Here is a 16,456-nt window from a genome sequence, read left to right on the forward strand (position 1 = left end):
AAGAAGAAGAAGAAGAAGAAGTAGTATCAAAATCGCTTTGTACTGCTTGCTAGATTAATATTTAATATTTTATGTATAATTTAGCATTTTAAAGCGGTCTTTTTTTTCTTGGGGCGACTTCTCAGGTGTTGGCGCCTTAAATTTCTTCAAGAAATTATTCAGTGTGTTAGCACACCCTAGGTAAAACATTGCTGATTAGAATATACATTCGAATATATGACACATGATATTGACATTTATAAAATGTTCCGAATAATTATAGGTGCTGTAGTAACTTATTCTAGCTAGTTATTTACTTGTAACGCTAGTCGAACCTACTAAATAGGCTACAAATTCGAGGTACAATGTCAACTTCCTTTACACATCATCGAGGCTTAGAACTGGGAATGTAATGGTATTGTCTGTTTGTATAATTTTTTACCATTACATTGACATGCTTAACTTGGATATGTGCCTGAAACCGTATTATAATAATTTAATCACTCAACAATGACAACTAAAAAAAATTTTTTTGCCAATTTTGTTTAAAGTTTCTCGTTATTCATCCACTTTCTGTCTCACTTTCAAAATTTTTTCCAGTTAATATTATGTTAAGTCCGAATCTTATACGTAACGAAAAGCCATATGAGGGTCTGTAGTTATGAGAGGAACAGTCAGTTTCCGAAGCTTTCAATTAGGATTGATGTTATCATAAAACAAATGTAATAAATGTGTGGGCAGTTACTACCACATTATAGATTTGATCATTTTAAAATAATGTGAGAGATTGTTCCTATTATACCTGCTTATGAACTAAAATTTAAGTATATTGTTCCAATATCTTTATTTATTTTACTTTATTTCTTTTTTTTTCGGAAAATAGTCATCGTTCCAATAGGAAGTAAATTACTTAGCCGTATATACTAAATGGTGTAAATTTATGGTATTAAAATCTTGTAATAAGTTTTTATAGTCAATATTTGATATTTACCTGCAATTTGAAAGTAGTATCTTCATCACACTAAGACCTAAGAGTTTGGCTTTTATTTGCGGCTTTGAGGGACATTAATTTATTTAACTTAGCCTTAAAGTCTATTAGTTACATATATTACCAAAGAACGGTTAGTTTCTTTAGGGAAAGAATACTAAATAGTGATGTAATATTAATTTATTGTGTTTTGTAGGGAATTGAGGTTTCAAATGATTATAATGGTATATAAATTAATACGATATATGTAAATCACATTTAGTGGAAAATGTTTATTCTGCTGTTTTTATAATAATGATAATTATATATCCTCTACACCTGGACTTCTTTTTAACTTCTCTCCTCTCCCCCACTCCAGTCTTATCAGACAAGTGTTGTTTGTACTGAAACTGTGCAGGTGGCAAATTGTCCCATGTAAGTTAAATTGGTGACAAACTGACCTCTCCTCAGGTGGATTGGCCCTTCAAAACATCTCGTTAGATAATTCAGTTGACCTTGCTTCGTTATTGTTCTCCTGAATCAAAGAGAATTGCACATATGTCTATCATATTGTCTGAAGTGGAATTCGAATGTCTGAGTCATGCTTCTTTCTCCCCCACTGGACTGGATGCATTACTATAAAAATGTTTGAATTCAAAAACTTTCATTATTGAGGAAAGGGTGTTGCTGCAGCATGGATGCCTTTCGGAGCTTAAAAAGTTTTCGTGCGCATATTGCGGAACAAGGATTAAAAGAATTTATTCTGCAATGGAATTTAGTCAATGCCCAAAAGATATGTGCAGTTTGCATGGGAAATAGTAAAATTTCTAAAGACGGCAATGGTAGGTAGCACAGAAAATACGCTATATAATTTTGGAGGAAAAAAATGAGTTTATGTTGTATAATTGTATTTTAATACTTTTCATTACGGGTTTACATCTGCTTAATCTTGGTCGTTAGAGTATACCTAGGCATGTAATACTTAGTTTTGTGTTCATTTATTTTTATTTAGTTATTTACTTCTGAAGAGAACCAAAATCTTGTTCGATCTTGTTTTTTAAATAAGTCATGCATATTTTAAATATACAACTTTGGACAATATAGACCCTGTTAATAGGAAATCATTGCCTGTCGTAATGATTTATAGAGGAGGAATTAAATTTGGTCAAAATTTTCTTTATTCTTTTGGTATATCGGATGCGATTTTCTCTATCCCTTGTTGCAGTTCGTTCGTGCTGGGTTCCTATCCCATTTATATGGAATAATTTACAGTATCTAAGAAATATCAGCTCGAAAATAGCATAAAATGTTTTTAGACTATAAAACAGTAGAAAATCAGCCCTTATATTTTAATTGGCTTATTACTACATGCGTATACATTTCTTCATTAAAATTTAAAAAAAAAACTGTTTATTGTCATATGCGACTTTTATGCTAATCAAAACAATGTACACCCTCTAAAAGTTTACACTACAGCACTGGTTTTAACGATTGTTTAACTCAAGGATATGTTGTGCACTAGTGAAGTACCTGAAAAGTTAAACGACTAATATCACCATTTAAATCAATTACAATTTTGATCGTTGTTAGTGTTCTATACTTATTCGACTCATCATTAGACATTACTAACAGTAAGAATTATATACCAGTTTTATTTAGTCTTGCTAAAATTGTTGTGAAACAATGAGATACTTTATAGCAAAATTAGCAAAACATTTTGTGGCTATTATTGTTGACTGGTTAAATTATTATATACGGTTTTAGGCACATATCCGAGAGGAGACTATAACCTATTTTTGGAGTAAATGGCATCTACTTGATTGTGTAGGGATCAATATATATGAAGTGATCCAAGGAGGGTTGCTTAACCATTTTTAATTTTAAAAATAATTTAATACGTTATTATTATATACATTGGAAGCACAAAACTGTTTTATTATTATTATTATTAATCCCAGTCCGTTTGCCAGTGGCGGCCAGTTTTGTTAAGCAGAGTGAGTCCATTTTTGACTTTGCAAACGTTAACGTAAACCTGAATACCTTAGGATTGAATCATTCAAAATCATTGGAACGAGCGCCGTTTTCTTTAGCAGATTCCATTCTTTAATTTTGTCTAGTAGCATGAAAAGCCTTAATTGAAACTTCATAGCTGAAAATTGCTTCCTAAGTATGGTATCGAAATTTAAAATAAATCTACATTTTAGAGCTAAAGTTTATCATGAAGGGGTTAAATATAGAAATTGATTTTTTTATTGTAATTACATATGGTATTATAATCACTATAGCAAGAGTAACAACAATGGTAAGTGCATGCTTCAGTTGTTATGATTTTTTAAATTTGAAATTCTGAAATTTGTACTGTCGATGTATATAGAAGTAGTATATAAAACATGATAGAAATAGATAGAAATAGCTAGACAGAGTAATGGTCAAGCAACAAAAATAATTGTTTTTGGTTCACTTCATATGGATTGACCCGTAGACTATTTATGACAATAACGACTAACTGACGTATGCCTGCCCAAATTCTAGATTATCGTATATGTATACAGTACCTATGCAATGTAATGTGTATACAGTAATGCATATGTTTCAGAACATTTAGTTACATTTATGTATTGTATATTTATTTCTAGGAAAGGAACTTCTATATCGATGCACTAGGAGTAATTGTAGACGAAAGTCATCGCTTCGAGAAGGGACAATTTTCTCAATTTCACGTGTGAAGATCCAGCTACTTTTGGAAGTTGTAGTGGCTTGGATTTTACGCTATCCGTCGTCTGTGATAATAAAAGAAACTGGGCTTGGTGCAAAAAGCGTATATAAGATTCTGAACGAATTCAGAGAGCTGCTTGCTGTGTGGTTCCTTGAAAACAGCGAAAAAATAGGAGGAACTGGTCATGTGGTTGAAATAGATGAAAGTGCCTTTGGTAAAAGGAAATATAATAGAGGACGTTTAATGCACACTCGTTGGGTTGTAGGTGGAATCGACAGGGGGACACGACGGACTTTCATGGTGTTAGTAGAGAGAAGAGATGCTGCAACACTAGAGAATGTTATTCTAAATAACGTTGAGCAAGGATCCACTATTATAACAGATTGTTGGCGTGGTTACACTAATTTAAGAAACCTAGGCTATATTCATAACACAATTAACCACAGTATAAATTTCGTGAATCCACAAAACAACCACATCCATACGCAAAATATAGAGAGTTTCTGGGCTAAAGTAAAGCGCGACATTAGACAGCGAGTGGGAAGAATGAGTGTTTCGAGACTGGAAACATACCTAGCAGAGTACATATGGCGAAACAAGTTTACAACTAATGAAGAACTGTTTACTGATTTTTCGCAAGCTGTGGAGTACTTTTATAGACAGTAAAACTAAAAATTACATGAAAACTGAAATATTTTATCTACGTTTAGTCTTCGTTTAAACGAAACTAATAACTGACAAAGGGAGTATATTAACCCTGCACTTGCTATTTAGTTAATGAAATGAATGATGACAAAGGGACGTATATTTCCCCTGCAATTTTTAACTTTTAAACACGCCAATGTAGTGGTAATAATTTATAAACTACCATTACACTGCCAGTCCTAAGCCTGGATAAAGTGTGAAGGGAAGTTGACATTGCGCTTCGAGGTTGTAGCCTACTTAGTACAACCTACTAGTAGACATCATATAATTTATCGTGACATTTTATAAATGTCAATATCGCATGTTATAAATTCTTGTGGATATTCTAACCAACAGTATTTTGCCTAGGATGTGCTAACACACTGAATAATCTCTTGAAGAAACATCCAAATTTAAGGCACCAACACCTGGAAATCCCCCCCCCAAAAAAAGGCTGTTTTAAAATGTTAAATTACACTCGAATATTAATCTAGCAAACAGTAGGAAATATTTTTCATACTACTACTACTACTACTACTACTACTATTATTATTATTATTATTATTATTATTATTATTATTATTATTATTATTATTATTATTATTATTATTATTATTATTATTATTATTATTATTATTACAAGCATCGCCGATTTTCTTCTGACACGGTCTTTTTTGTAGTTTAATATTCCATGATTATGCTTTGAGGCAGTGGCATAGAGAGGGAGGCTCACCCAGCTCGACCCTCCCACTTAGTGCCGTAATATCAAATATGATTTTGAATTCTTATTTGTGATTCCGATGTTTTGATTTTTTTAAATATAATTTATCATCACAAAATGTATTTTAAAGTCATGTTCAAAAGAATAACTTCTTCATTCTTGACTTATTTTAAACTCAAGGAAATTGTGGAAATTTGAGGCATCAGAAATAATATACTACAATGCAGATATTGCATTTTTTTTCTAACGAAAGTTACCATTGAAGAGACTTTCAAGTGCCAGCGGAATGATCTACCTAGGATTATCCCCATTCTTCACTAATTTAAATCGCAAGCAATATGTATATACACTACGTTGTTCAAAAGCGAATACTTTTCACGAAAGTTATCGTGGAAATAACTTTCAGACTATCGGGAGAATAAGGGGGTCTTGATCTATTTTAACTACATGCATTGGAATGTTTGTTAAGCCATAAACAAACTATACTCTTTATTATGTCAAAATCTAGCAATTTTGGCGAACGTCTTCATAGAAAATTATTTTCTTATTATATTATTTAAAATATGGAAATCTCAAAGTCGGGTATTTGTTCCCGTTTACCCTACTATTTTCAATCGCAACAAGTGAGGATTGTTTGAATGCGATAAAGAAGATAACTGTAAACATATTTTAATAAAATCGAATAATTTATTCGGTAGGTTTCACTGGAAAATTATTTTGTATGAGCATGTTCAAACGTGCAACATCGGGTAGAATTTACTCCTTTTACCTCACGTAAACTTGATGTATCGCTATTCCAAACAGAGTTATTTCTGCAAGTTGAAGGAAGTATCAATAAAATCGCATGCCGTATTAGAGAGAGAGAGAGAGAGAAACAGCCGTAACAGGAAATTACCTTTCCTGCATATTTTTTATATAAGAATTTGTTTTACACATTATTCTTGGGTTATTAGATTTAAATATTTATTTATGAAATATAAGCAGAATCTCCTGAGTCGTTTTTGATAAAACTGATTCACGTTTGAAAAGATAGTCCAGAAAGATGTCACTCGCAAGAGTTAACTACTACTCCTGAATCTTATAAAAGCCTTAAGTTTCAAGTCTTGTCTCCTATCATTACTAGGAAGTTAATAATATTATGTGCGATGTACTTCGTATTACTTAGTGTACTCTCGAAATTAAATTTATTAGTGATATCTCCTTATTCTGTTAAACATTTAAATTTAAAATTTTTTTATCTTAAGAAAGAAGGTTGCAATGCTGATTTCAGGAAGAAGAGAAAGTTCATTCAACCATGAAACGCCAGTTGTTGAGAGATGTGAAGTGCGATAATGGCTTGCTGAGGCTAGAAACCTGACTAATTATTGAGAGTGTATTTGAAGATCATGGAGATGATAACATGTCCCGTTCAGGGACCGTTTACCCCATGACGTCACTTAATGTCGTCACTACCCTGTATCTTACAAACGAAATCGTGGTCTAGAAAATGGAATTAAGAAAACTAAACCAGTTTGGTCCAAAGAATCTACCCACAAGCTGTGTAGCATGTTGTTTGGGAGACCCTACATATGTATATCATTGACAATTGATCTGGCATCGAGAAAGTTGTGTGGTTACCGGTCATGTAATCTATCACTAATTATTTTTACTGCCATTTATAACACAACAGCCTTTTTTTTTCTTCAAAAGACTGATTTACTTAGTAAATATGTATGTTCATGTAATATTAATAATATTCATTTTTAAAATGTACTAAATACATGTGTTTGTAAATCGTATTCAGATGTTTCACTGACGCTTGTTTAATTTTATTTATAGATTGAACGAGGAATTTATGTGAGCTATCTGCTTGCCATCATCATGCCTCGTCACTGTAGCGTGAGTGGATGCAAGTCTAATTATAAAAGTGAGCAAAGTGATTCCACTGTTACACATTTTTGCTCCCAAAATCAGAGCCATTAAGAAGTCAATGGATTAGGAAAATACCTACCGATTTTACCAGGATAAAAAATCCAGTGATATGTATAAAACATTTTCATGAATCTAACATAATTCGTCACGATACATTTGTTGTGGGTGGTGAAGTGAAAGTGTTTCCTAGAAAAATACCAAAGTTGAAGGAAGGAGCAGTGCCAAGTATTTTTCCCATCTTGCCACAATATCTTTCCTCTACTCCCGGTACATCAAAAAGGTTGGAAGAGAAAGAGCGGGATCGCTTTGAAGAAGCTATCAGACAAAGTATTGTAGAACATAAAGAATATGTGGCTAAAACGGCGATAAATTCAAGGAAAGATGTAGTGTGTTACTTCCTTGATAATAAAGAGAGTATTGCAGAAAATTGGGCATGTGTGACTAGTGCACAAAAAACATCATTTTGTTATATTGATCTTACAAAAAAAGTACCTTGTATTTTAGGATCTCTTGTAGTATTCGATACATTAGAGTTTAATATGTATGTACATCAAACAGAAGTGCGAAAAACTCTACTTCCAAAAGGGTTACAAAAACTAAGTTCTGTAAATATTTTAGAAGATTTAATGAAATTTCTTGAGAAAAAAGTAGTATTAAACACAATAGATGAAGTTGTCTGTATTGATGCTGTTATTTCTGTTCTTCAGTCTTGTGATTCACCTCAAATACATTTTATTGTGAACAGCTTAAACATAACCAGGTGCCAAAACCTAAGAGATGTTATAGAGACAATACTATGTTGTTAGCAGTTTCATTATATATACATTCACGATCAGCCTATATTGTTCTTTATAAATGTAAATTACTTTGTCTGCCTCACCCAAGAAATCTAGAAAAATTAAATTGTAAATATTCACTCGAAGGTAGCTCTTTAGAACGTAGTATGCGGTACCTGCAAGCCAAATTGCCTTTTTTGTTAGAGCATGAGCATGTAATTAACCTACTGATTGACGAAATATACATGGAACAGAATTACAGTTTTAAGGGTGGATCAATATATGGGTCTAGTCAGTTAAATCCTAACAAGGTTGCAAAAACAGCTCAAGTTTTTATGATTTCTTCTGTGTTTTCTAAATTTAAAGATGTGGTCAGTATTGTACCTGTTCATGGCCTTACAAGTGAACAATTGAAAAACTTGATTTTAGAAGTTATTTTTGCTCTTGAGAAAAATAGTTTTCAAGTGTTAAGTGTAATCTCAGATAATAATTCTGTAAATCGCAAAGCTTTTGAGTTATTAAGCCCGAACAAAATTCTTGAACCGAGAATTTCTCATCCAGTAGATAACTCTAGACTCTTATTTTTTATTTTCGATACCGTTCACATCCTGAAATGCATTCGAAATAACTGGCTTGCCAAAAGAAATGATGGACGCAGTGTAGTGTATCCTGATATGAATAATGAGAATGTTCTTTTGAAAGCACAATATAAGCATTTAGAAGTGTTATATAGTGTGGAAAAGAAGTCTGTTGTAAAATGTGGTCATATTTTGTCTTGCAAGTGTTTGTATCCATTTAACATACAGAAACAAAACGTAAAACTAGCTTTAGATATAATAAATGAAAAGAATGTAGCAGCTTTAAGAGCTATTGCTGTACATCATCCTCAGTTATTTCCTGGGTATGAGGAAACGTGTACTTTTCTGCTTATTTTCTGTAAATGGTGGAAAATAGTGAATGTTCAAAGCGTTTTTGAGGGAAAACGATTCAATGACCCAGACAGGGAACCTGTAAGAGGAATAGACTCCTCATCTGTTGATTTTCTTCGTACTCTATCCATGTGGTTAAAAACCTGGCGACAGATTGTACCTATAGCTGATGCACTAACAACACAAACTTTTCAATCTTTAATTACAACGACGGACGCATTTTTGCAAATGATACCCTATGTATTTCATAACTACAGAACAGACTACCTGTTGTTGGGAAAATTCCAAACAGACGACCTTGAAGGACGTTTCGGGAACTACCGGCAAATGAGTAGTGCTAATTATTATATAAGTTATGTCCAAATTCTAGAGAGTGAAAGGAAGCTTCGTTTTAAAAGTCTACTTATGTTAAGTTCCAGTAATGTTTCCATTCCATTGAAATCTCTTCTTCCAGTTGAGAATTTTGAAGATGTTGAAGTTGATATTAGTGCGTTCGTTGGTGCTCTTGAGCATGATTTTGTATTAGAACAAATACCAAGAGATGTGATCCCCATTCTAACTTACATATCTGGTTATGTAGTTAGAAAGGAATTGGAACGTAAGAATTGTGTAGAGTGTAAATTATGGGTAGAATCTGGAAAAGAAGTTGATGTCGAAGTTCCCATTGATCTTATTAAAGAAATGGATCGCGGAAAACTAATAGTCCCAACAGAATGTGCGCTTTCTGCAACTGCTATTGCATGGCATGTTCTACAAAAGCTCCTTGAGTATCACGAGGTTTTATTTCTGTCTACACGGAATCGATTGTCTGTGTTACATCAATTAAGTGTCATCAAACTATTACAAAACAGCTATGTCATATCTTTCAAACTAGAGGATGTATGCCAATGCAAACAAACTTTGCGAGATGTGTTATCAAATATATGTTTACGTACCAGTAAAATAATGCTTGAAATTTGATAAAGACAAAAAATGACTTTCAAAGGAACTCACATGTTTCCGGTAAGAAAATAAGAAAATTGAGTAAATAATGTTGTAAATTGTGTGTGGTGTACTTTAATATAAATGTATATGAATTACAGCAGAATTTGATACATTTTTTTGAGCTGATTTTAATATTTCTTAACTGATAATTGTCTGTTCGGTTATAAGCTTAAGTAGTATTTGTAGTATCAGATAATAGTACAAAATCGTTCAGCTGTTCCTTAACTACTTGTTCTGGATCTTGTAATTTTTATTGTAATTTAATATTGGTTAATACATTTATGAATAATCCTGAATTTTGAGTTTTTTGCTACCTGAAATAGTATGTACTTTTTCCATAAATTGCTGGAACATATGTATTGTATCTCCCCTCTTTTTTTCCTACGCGCCAGTCCGAACTAGCAAAACCACTGTAATTGTATAAAAGTCATGGCACTTTTAGCTTGTATATTAATTATTCGGTTAGGTTTATTAGTTTAAGGTACTTGCTACCCATAAACTGCAAATAATATAGAATCTATTGTTTGTTAGAAGTATTTCCTGTAAACTAAAACAGAGAAAATTCAGCGATACAATCTTGTCTTTCTTAAAAAAAAAAAAAAAGAAAAGTTGCGAAATTGTATCACCGCAATTCCTTATTACTAAGAATGATTAATTTTATGGTTGCGCTATAGACGAAACGAGACAGAGCTCTACAAATAGGAACTCATGTACTTTTCTAGGTGAGACATTACTTTCTCTACATATTTTCCAGACGAGATATTCTGAACTCTTATCTCGTACACAGTCCTAATTATTTTCTACTAATTATTGACCATGAAACCAAATGCTACATCCACTGGGTCAACTTTGCGAGATACTAATTTGAAAACCAGATTTTGTATTGCATCCAAGTAAGCACTGAGCATGGCGGTGCGTGACACAGCGGAGTGGGCGCTAAGAGATGGTGGGAATTTTGTATAAAACTAACAATAACCCAACGAACATGCCTTTCTTGCACTTGGTGTTACGTGTTCCTGTAGGCTATGACAATACTTTGTATTTCTGCCTTATAATTGTACTTTGTTTTCCACACCAATAAAAATGTTACATAATTCTTTCTTTTATCTACTAACAGTTCCCGTAAATTGAGTATTGCCCGAATACTCTGTAGCTTCACCATGGATAATGTCTATATATGCACATGTTTAGTTATAAAAATTAGTTCGTAGCACGCATTTTTTTAGATTGCGCATAATTGTGTAGGTTAATGCATAGTAAGTTATTAAATAAGTCAAGTGAATAAGAAAATAGTTTTTTGTGCATGAGTTATGTTTATAATGCATATTTTAGCAGTGTCAACCTGTTACCCGACACCATTGGGTTAACTTGTATAAGTTGTTATAATATGCTGCTACGGCAGGGCAAAGCTGGTGGAAAAGCGTGAACTGCGTAGGCTATTTAATAGGCGTTAAGCCAGGGTTTGCCCAGGTGAGCCCAGCCCGAACGCTTTAAAACCCACCTGGGTTTTTTTTACCTATTTGTTCGTATATTATTGGTACAACTAAGGTGATCACATTGTAATTTTTATCAGATTTTAGACTTTCCGTGGTCAAATTAGAGGCTTTCACGTTAAGGTATACAACAACATTCAACATTTCAACTGTTTTCTCCAAAATTTTAGAAAAAGTTATGTATAACAGATTGGTGCCCTTTTTGGAAAAGAATAATATCTTCACGAAGAGCCAATTCGGGTTTAGGAAGTGCAAATCAATTAACAACGCTGTAGTTGCTTTTCTAAGTGATATATATATAAAGCGAGAGAGAGAAGAAATAAAATATATGGAATTTTTCTGGATCTCACAAAAGCCTTTGACCTTGTTAATCACAAAATTTTATTGAATAAATTGCGTAGTTATGGCATTAGAGGTCATGCTAATTTATGGTTCCACTCCTATTTGGCTAACCGCATGCAATATGTAGAAATAGGTCCAACCAAGTCAGAGGTAAGACACATTAGGCACGGAGTTCCACAAGGATCAATATTAGGTCCTATACTTTTCCTTATCTACATTAACGATCTTCCTGATTATATAGTTCCAAACAAAAGCGTACTTTTTGCGGATGATACAAATATTTTAGTTGAAATTCCAAATAACATTTGCTCCGAGGAAATCATATTTAAGAACACGACAGATAAAATTACAGAATGGATAAAAGCAAACCAACTTAACTTAAATGCAACGAAAACAACTATAATGAGTTTCAATGAAGGAAAACTGAACTCTCTAAATATACATAAAATACGTATAGACGGGGAACTCATACAAGTATCTGACACTTGTAAATTTTTAGGGATAAAATTAGACTCTAAGTTAACATGGGACGATCACGTGAATGATTTGTTGAGGAAACTAAGCGCGAAAATATATCTTATACGTAAAGTTAGTAAGATTCTAACTACAGAAACATTGAAAACAATTTATTTCGGATTGATTCAGTCAATTCTATCGTATGGAATCATTTTCTGGGGTAATACCTGTTATGCAAAGAAAGTGTTTACTATGCAGAAAAAAATGTTACGAATAATGTTATCAGTCCCGTTTCATACACCAAGTAGACCACTGTTTCAGAAACTTAAAATATTACCATTGCCGTGTATATACATTCTAGAAACAACATCATTTATACATATGAATAAAAGAAACTTTCAACTCAACTCGGACCTACACGAATACAACACAAGAACAACCAATCATATTCATATCCAAAATTTCCGTCTAACAAGAACTCAAAATTCGTTACACCACATAGGAATAAAACTTTATAATAAATTACCAGATCGTGTCAAACGAATGCCAAACTTGCAGTTTAAAAGACACCTCAAGTTACTGTTACTCAAACATCTTTTCTATGGTTTAGATGAATATCTTCACTGTGATCTTTCTTTATAATGTAAATATTAAGATTTATTTGAATTTTAAAATATATAAAACAAGGTAAATTTATATTTTCTCTAAAATTACACTTAGTTTGTTTTATTGTTACGTATATATTTTATATTATTACTTTATGTATTGTATTATTATATATTATTTTTTAATAATTGTATTACTAATTGTAGCGTATCTCTTGCAATTATTATTATTATAACTTGTAATAGTAACTGTATCTCTTGACGAAGCCGTGAACGCTAAGTTCTTACGGCGGAAAATGAAATAAATAAATAAATAAATAAAAGTTCTGAATGCACTAAATGAATTAACAAAAAAAAAAAAAAAAAAAAAGCTTGAGATAGTTATAGAACAAATTAATGTATGGATTATGCTTATAGCCTATTTGGGGTAAAATAAGCAATTTTGTACTTTAGAAAATATTTTCCGTGAATAATGTGTTCGTCGACTTGGCGACACCGAGGGACATTATCACTCATACGTTGACGGGTTTAAGGTCATAGGTGCTGGTACTAATAGTACATATGTAAATACATTAGTAAAACTATTAGTATTATTTTTTACCTTTGATGTAAAATACAAGTTTCTTCAAGTAAAATCTGGTTTTCCAACAATAACGGTTTAGTTCAGTCATTTGTTGCTACTCTTCAAATAAGCATTCTGTAGAATCAACACCAGCAATAGTGTAAAAATTCTTGTCAAATTTAAGAAGCTTAATGCTCGGGGTTCCGAAGACTATGTAACGCTTACGAGGGGCGGATCCAGGACGCACTTCTGGCGGGAGGGGGTGTAATACTGCAACTTAGAGCTACTTTTAAGAGCTCCAAACTCTGGGATGGGTTTTATTTTTGGGGCGCCCCCTGGATCCGCCACTGACGCTTACTATTTCAAGTGCTAATTTCAAATTTCCGTATTAGTGAAAGTTTTCATGTATACGCCGTGAAAGAAGTGCTCGGGAAATTCCCGTTTAAGACGCAGAAGGATCGGAAATGGATACTTCAACAATAAAACTATTTTACGCTTAAGCCTGCCATACGTCCCGTAAAATACGGGAAAGTCTCGCGTCCCCGTAAATTTAGTCGGGACAGAGAAATGTCCCGTATTTTAACTCCGTTCCATTTCTGCTATCATTATAGGCTTATCCGAAAATTGAAAAACAAAAAATTCTGATATTGGCTGGGAATCCTGTAATTAGTGAATGAACAGTACGCTGTTGCATGTAGCAGTTTCGAGGAAGATATTACACCACCCTGTATGACTTGATAGCGAGCGAAATTTGCAATGCTACTTTTTCCATTGCACTTGATGGAAACTCGCATACTCCACGAAACATAAAAAAAAAAAAAAAAAAAAAAAGAGGCTTTGAGTGTTTCCACATTTACAAACACAGGGAAGATGACTAACCTTTTCTCCAGCAACACATCAGGTAAGTTAAGAATTATTATCTTTTTCAGAGGCTAGGGGCACAGAATTGTGCTTTGGTCCAGGTCTTAGCAAAATGTAAATCTGGTCCTGACAATTACACACGACACAAGGAAAAAAAAAATCCGCTTTTCATCAGATTAAATTGACGAACGTAATTTTGGCAAATACAGCCATGTAAATAAGTATTGCTAAACGCGCGAAGAATATTGAAGATAGATTGTACCACTGTTTTAAATAATTTGCATATTGTTTTCCTGTAAAGCATTTTTATAGCACATCTTAAGTTTTTGGGCATCTTCAGTCTGTACAATTAATTGCAGGGTACTAACAGAGAAAAGCAGCTGCTGCTTAGTGAACTTTCGCCTATTATATTGTTGAAAATATAATATAAAATGAAATCTTTTAGTTTTAGTCTCGCGGTTATGCCTGCTATGCTCAAGGTGACGGTGATGATGAGAAATGAATGAAATGGTGGAATGAAGAAAGTGGGAGGAAACATGAGAATACCGAGAAAACCCACGCACAAGGTGTTTGTCCACCACAAAGCTTACTTGGCGCGAGCTGGGATCGAACTAGGAACCCCGTGCACTAGAGGTGAACGCTCTACCACTGAACAACCGCGGCCTATTATACTTTTGTTCATAACCAGACCACTTCACAATACTTTTGTTCATTGTATTGTGTTGGAAAGTTGAGGAGGGGGGGGGGGTGAGGTGTCCCGTATTCTCATGAAGAAAATATGGCAGGTTTATTTACGCTGGAAGATGTTAATTTCATATACGACATTTTAAAACATTTATTTATTTCATACAACATGAATTGTATCTTTGTTTTAAATTAATAGACCCCTTTTGGTATTCATATTTGGCGAACGTCAGTCAGGCTTCTGGATGACTTGATCTACATTTGTTCGTTCGTCTGCCGAGCTCCTTCATGGCTATGCGCTTAGTGTACGCGTCTTCGGTGTGGGACCCGGGTTTCCTTCCCGGAGGGAGCTTATGTGGTTCGGATTCCATGTTAATCAGTAGGTCCCGTCTCATATAGCCTCGCTGCTGAAAGGGGCGTTAAACACAAAATGAACTTAACTCGTTTGTCTTCCTCTACCACACACACTACAGGGTACAACTTTCGGCCCTTTAAGTTAAATTTGTCAGGATACAAGCACGAGACACTCTTAATTTACTGTATAGATTTTAGCGGTATACCAACTTAAAATGTCAAAATGGCGGCCATTTTTTCAAAACAGCGAATATTCACGCTACGAAGCGCAATTTTCAGTCTTCTAAGTTGAATTTTTGACGGTGGAAGCACGAGATATGCTAAATTTGCTGTATAGATTTTCTCGGCGATCGAATGTAAAATTTCAAAATGGCGACAATTTTTTTCAAAGCAACAGTAAGTAGAAAAATGTTGCAAGTTGTGACAATGACAGTCTTGAAATATAAATCTCATTTTAACACTTTTACCCCAAAGACATTGAAATATTTCGAAAAAACCCGATTAAGCCCGAAAAAAACATCTGAGCCCAGGTGGATTGGGTTTTTTCAAAAAAGCCCAGGTTTTTTCAAACCCTGCGTTAAGCAGCGTGTGAATTCAGATACAGAATCTTTTACAGCATATTTAACAAAAAATGCAATAAAAAGGTGCTTTTTGATTACTTTTATCCACCAAATTTGTTAGTATTACTCGATAGTTATTCATAGGAGGAGGGTTGACGCAAACGTAAATTAATTCCTTATACTCAACCTCCTTTTGTGAAAATAACTCGTCTTTTATAACTTCTGTAAGATTGCTTAACCTGTAGGAAAAATGCAAAAAATGAGTGGAACAGAATTTCGTATCTGTTTATAACTCAGTTTTTGCCATGGTAAGTTCATCCTCACTCTCAATCTATACGATTGCTTGCATATTGTACATCCATCATTTATTTAGTGTGTGTCAGTACTTGAATTAACGTGGTCTTTTATTTAAACTGTTTTTCTAAAAACATAAATTTCTATCCCAGCTCGGGGGCCTCGGTTTGTGGTGGGCAAGATCATGTCCGTGGGTGTTCTCAGTCTCTCGTCTTCTCCCACATTATCATTTCACCAGTTTTTAAAATATGTATGTGTTACTTCGTACGAGGGAGATAAGTAAAATTCCAGATAATTATGAATAAGAGTAATTGCGTTTTTTCTTCTCGTCTAAAATATAGTGGCACATAAGTGAGTGCAAAGATAATCTTTCTGCAAGGGCGTCTCTAGGGGGGGGTGAGCGGGACACGTCCCCCCAATATTTTGAAGTACAAAATATTCCATATTTTATTCTAATTTAATTTTTTTACTAACGATAGACTAACATATAAATAATCATATTTTTTTATTTGGAATATAATATTCAGGATGTGAAACGATTATAACAGTTCGTGATGTACCTCAGGGGATCCTTGAAG

General features: G+C 33.5%; 1 protein-coding gene across 1 annotated transcript; it reads left to right on the forward strand.

Moving 5' to 3' along the window:
* The first annotated feature begins 1,640 nt into the window (after positions 1-1,640).
* LOC145681487 (uncharacterized) lies at positions 1,641-4,328 on the forward strand. Its single transcript, XM_081753141.1, has 2 exons — positions 1,641-1,788; positions 3,583-4,328. The coding sequence occupies exons 1-2, from the start codon at positions 1,641-1,643 to the stop codon at positions 4,326-4,328; spliced, it is 894 nt and encodes a 297-aa protein (XP_081609267.1).
* Positions 4,329-16,456: the final 12,128 nt, after the last annotated feature.

This window comes from Thermobia domestica, chromosome 1 (genome assembly GCF_964235325.1).
Source record: "Thermobia domestica chromosome 1, izTheDome1.hap1.1, whole genome shotgun sequence".
Classification (NCBI taxonomy): domain Eukaryota; kingdom Metazoa; phylum Arthropoda; class Insecta; order Zygentoma; family Lepismatidae; genus Thermobia; species Thermobia domestica.

What these genes read in the sequence shown, in the direction of transcription:
- LOC145681487 (XM_081753141.1), top strand. Translation starts at nt 1,641, where the DNA reads ATGGATGCCTTTCGGAGCTTAAAAAGTTTTCGTGCGCATATTGCGGAA. An exon ending in AATTTCTAAAGACGGCAATG is followed by an intron (nt 1,789 to 3,582) that starts GTAGGTAGCACA and finishes ATTTATTTCTAG; the next exon opens with GAAAGGAACTTCTATATCGA.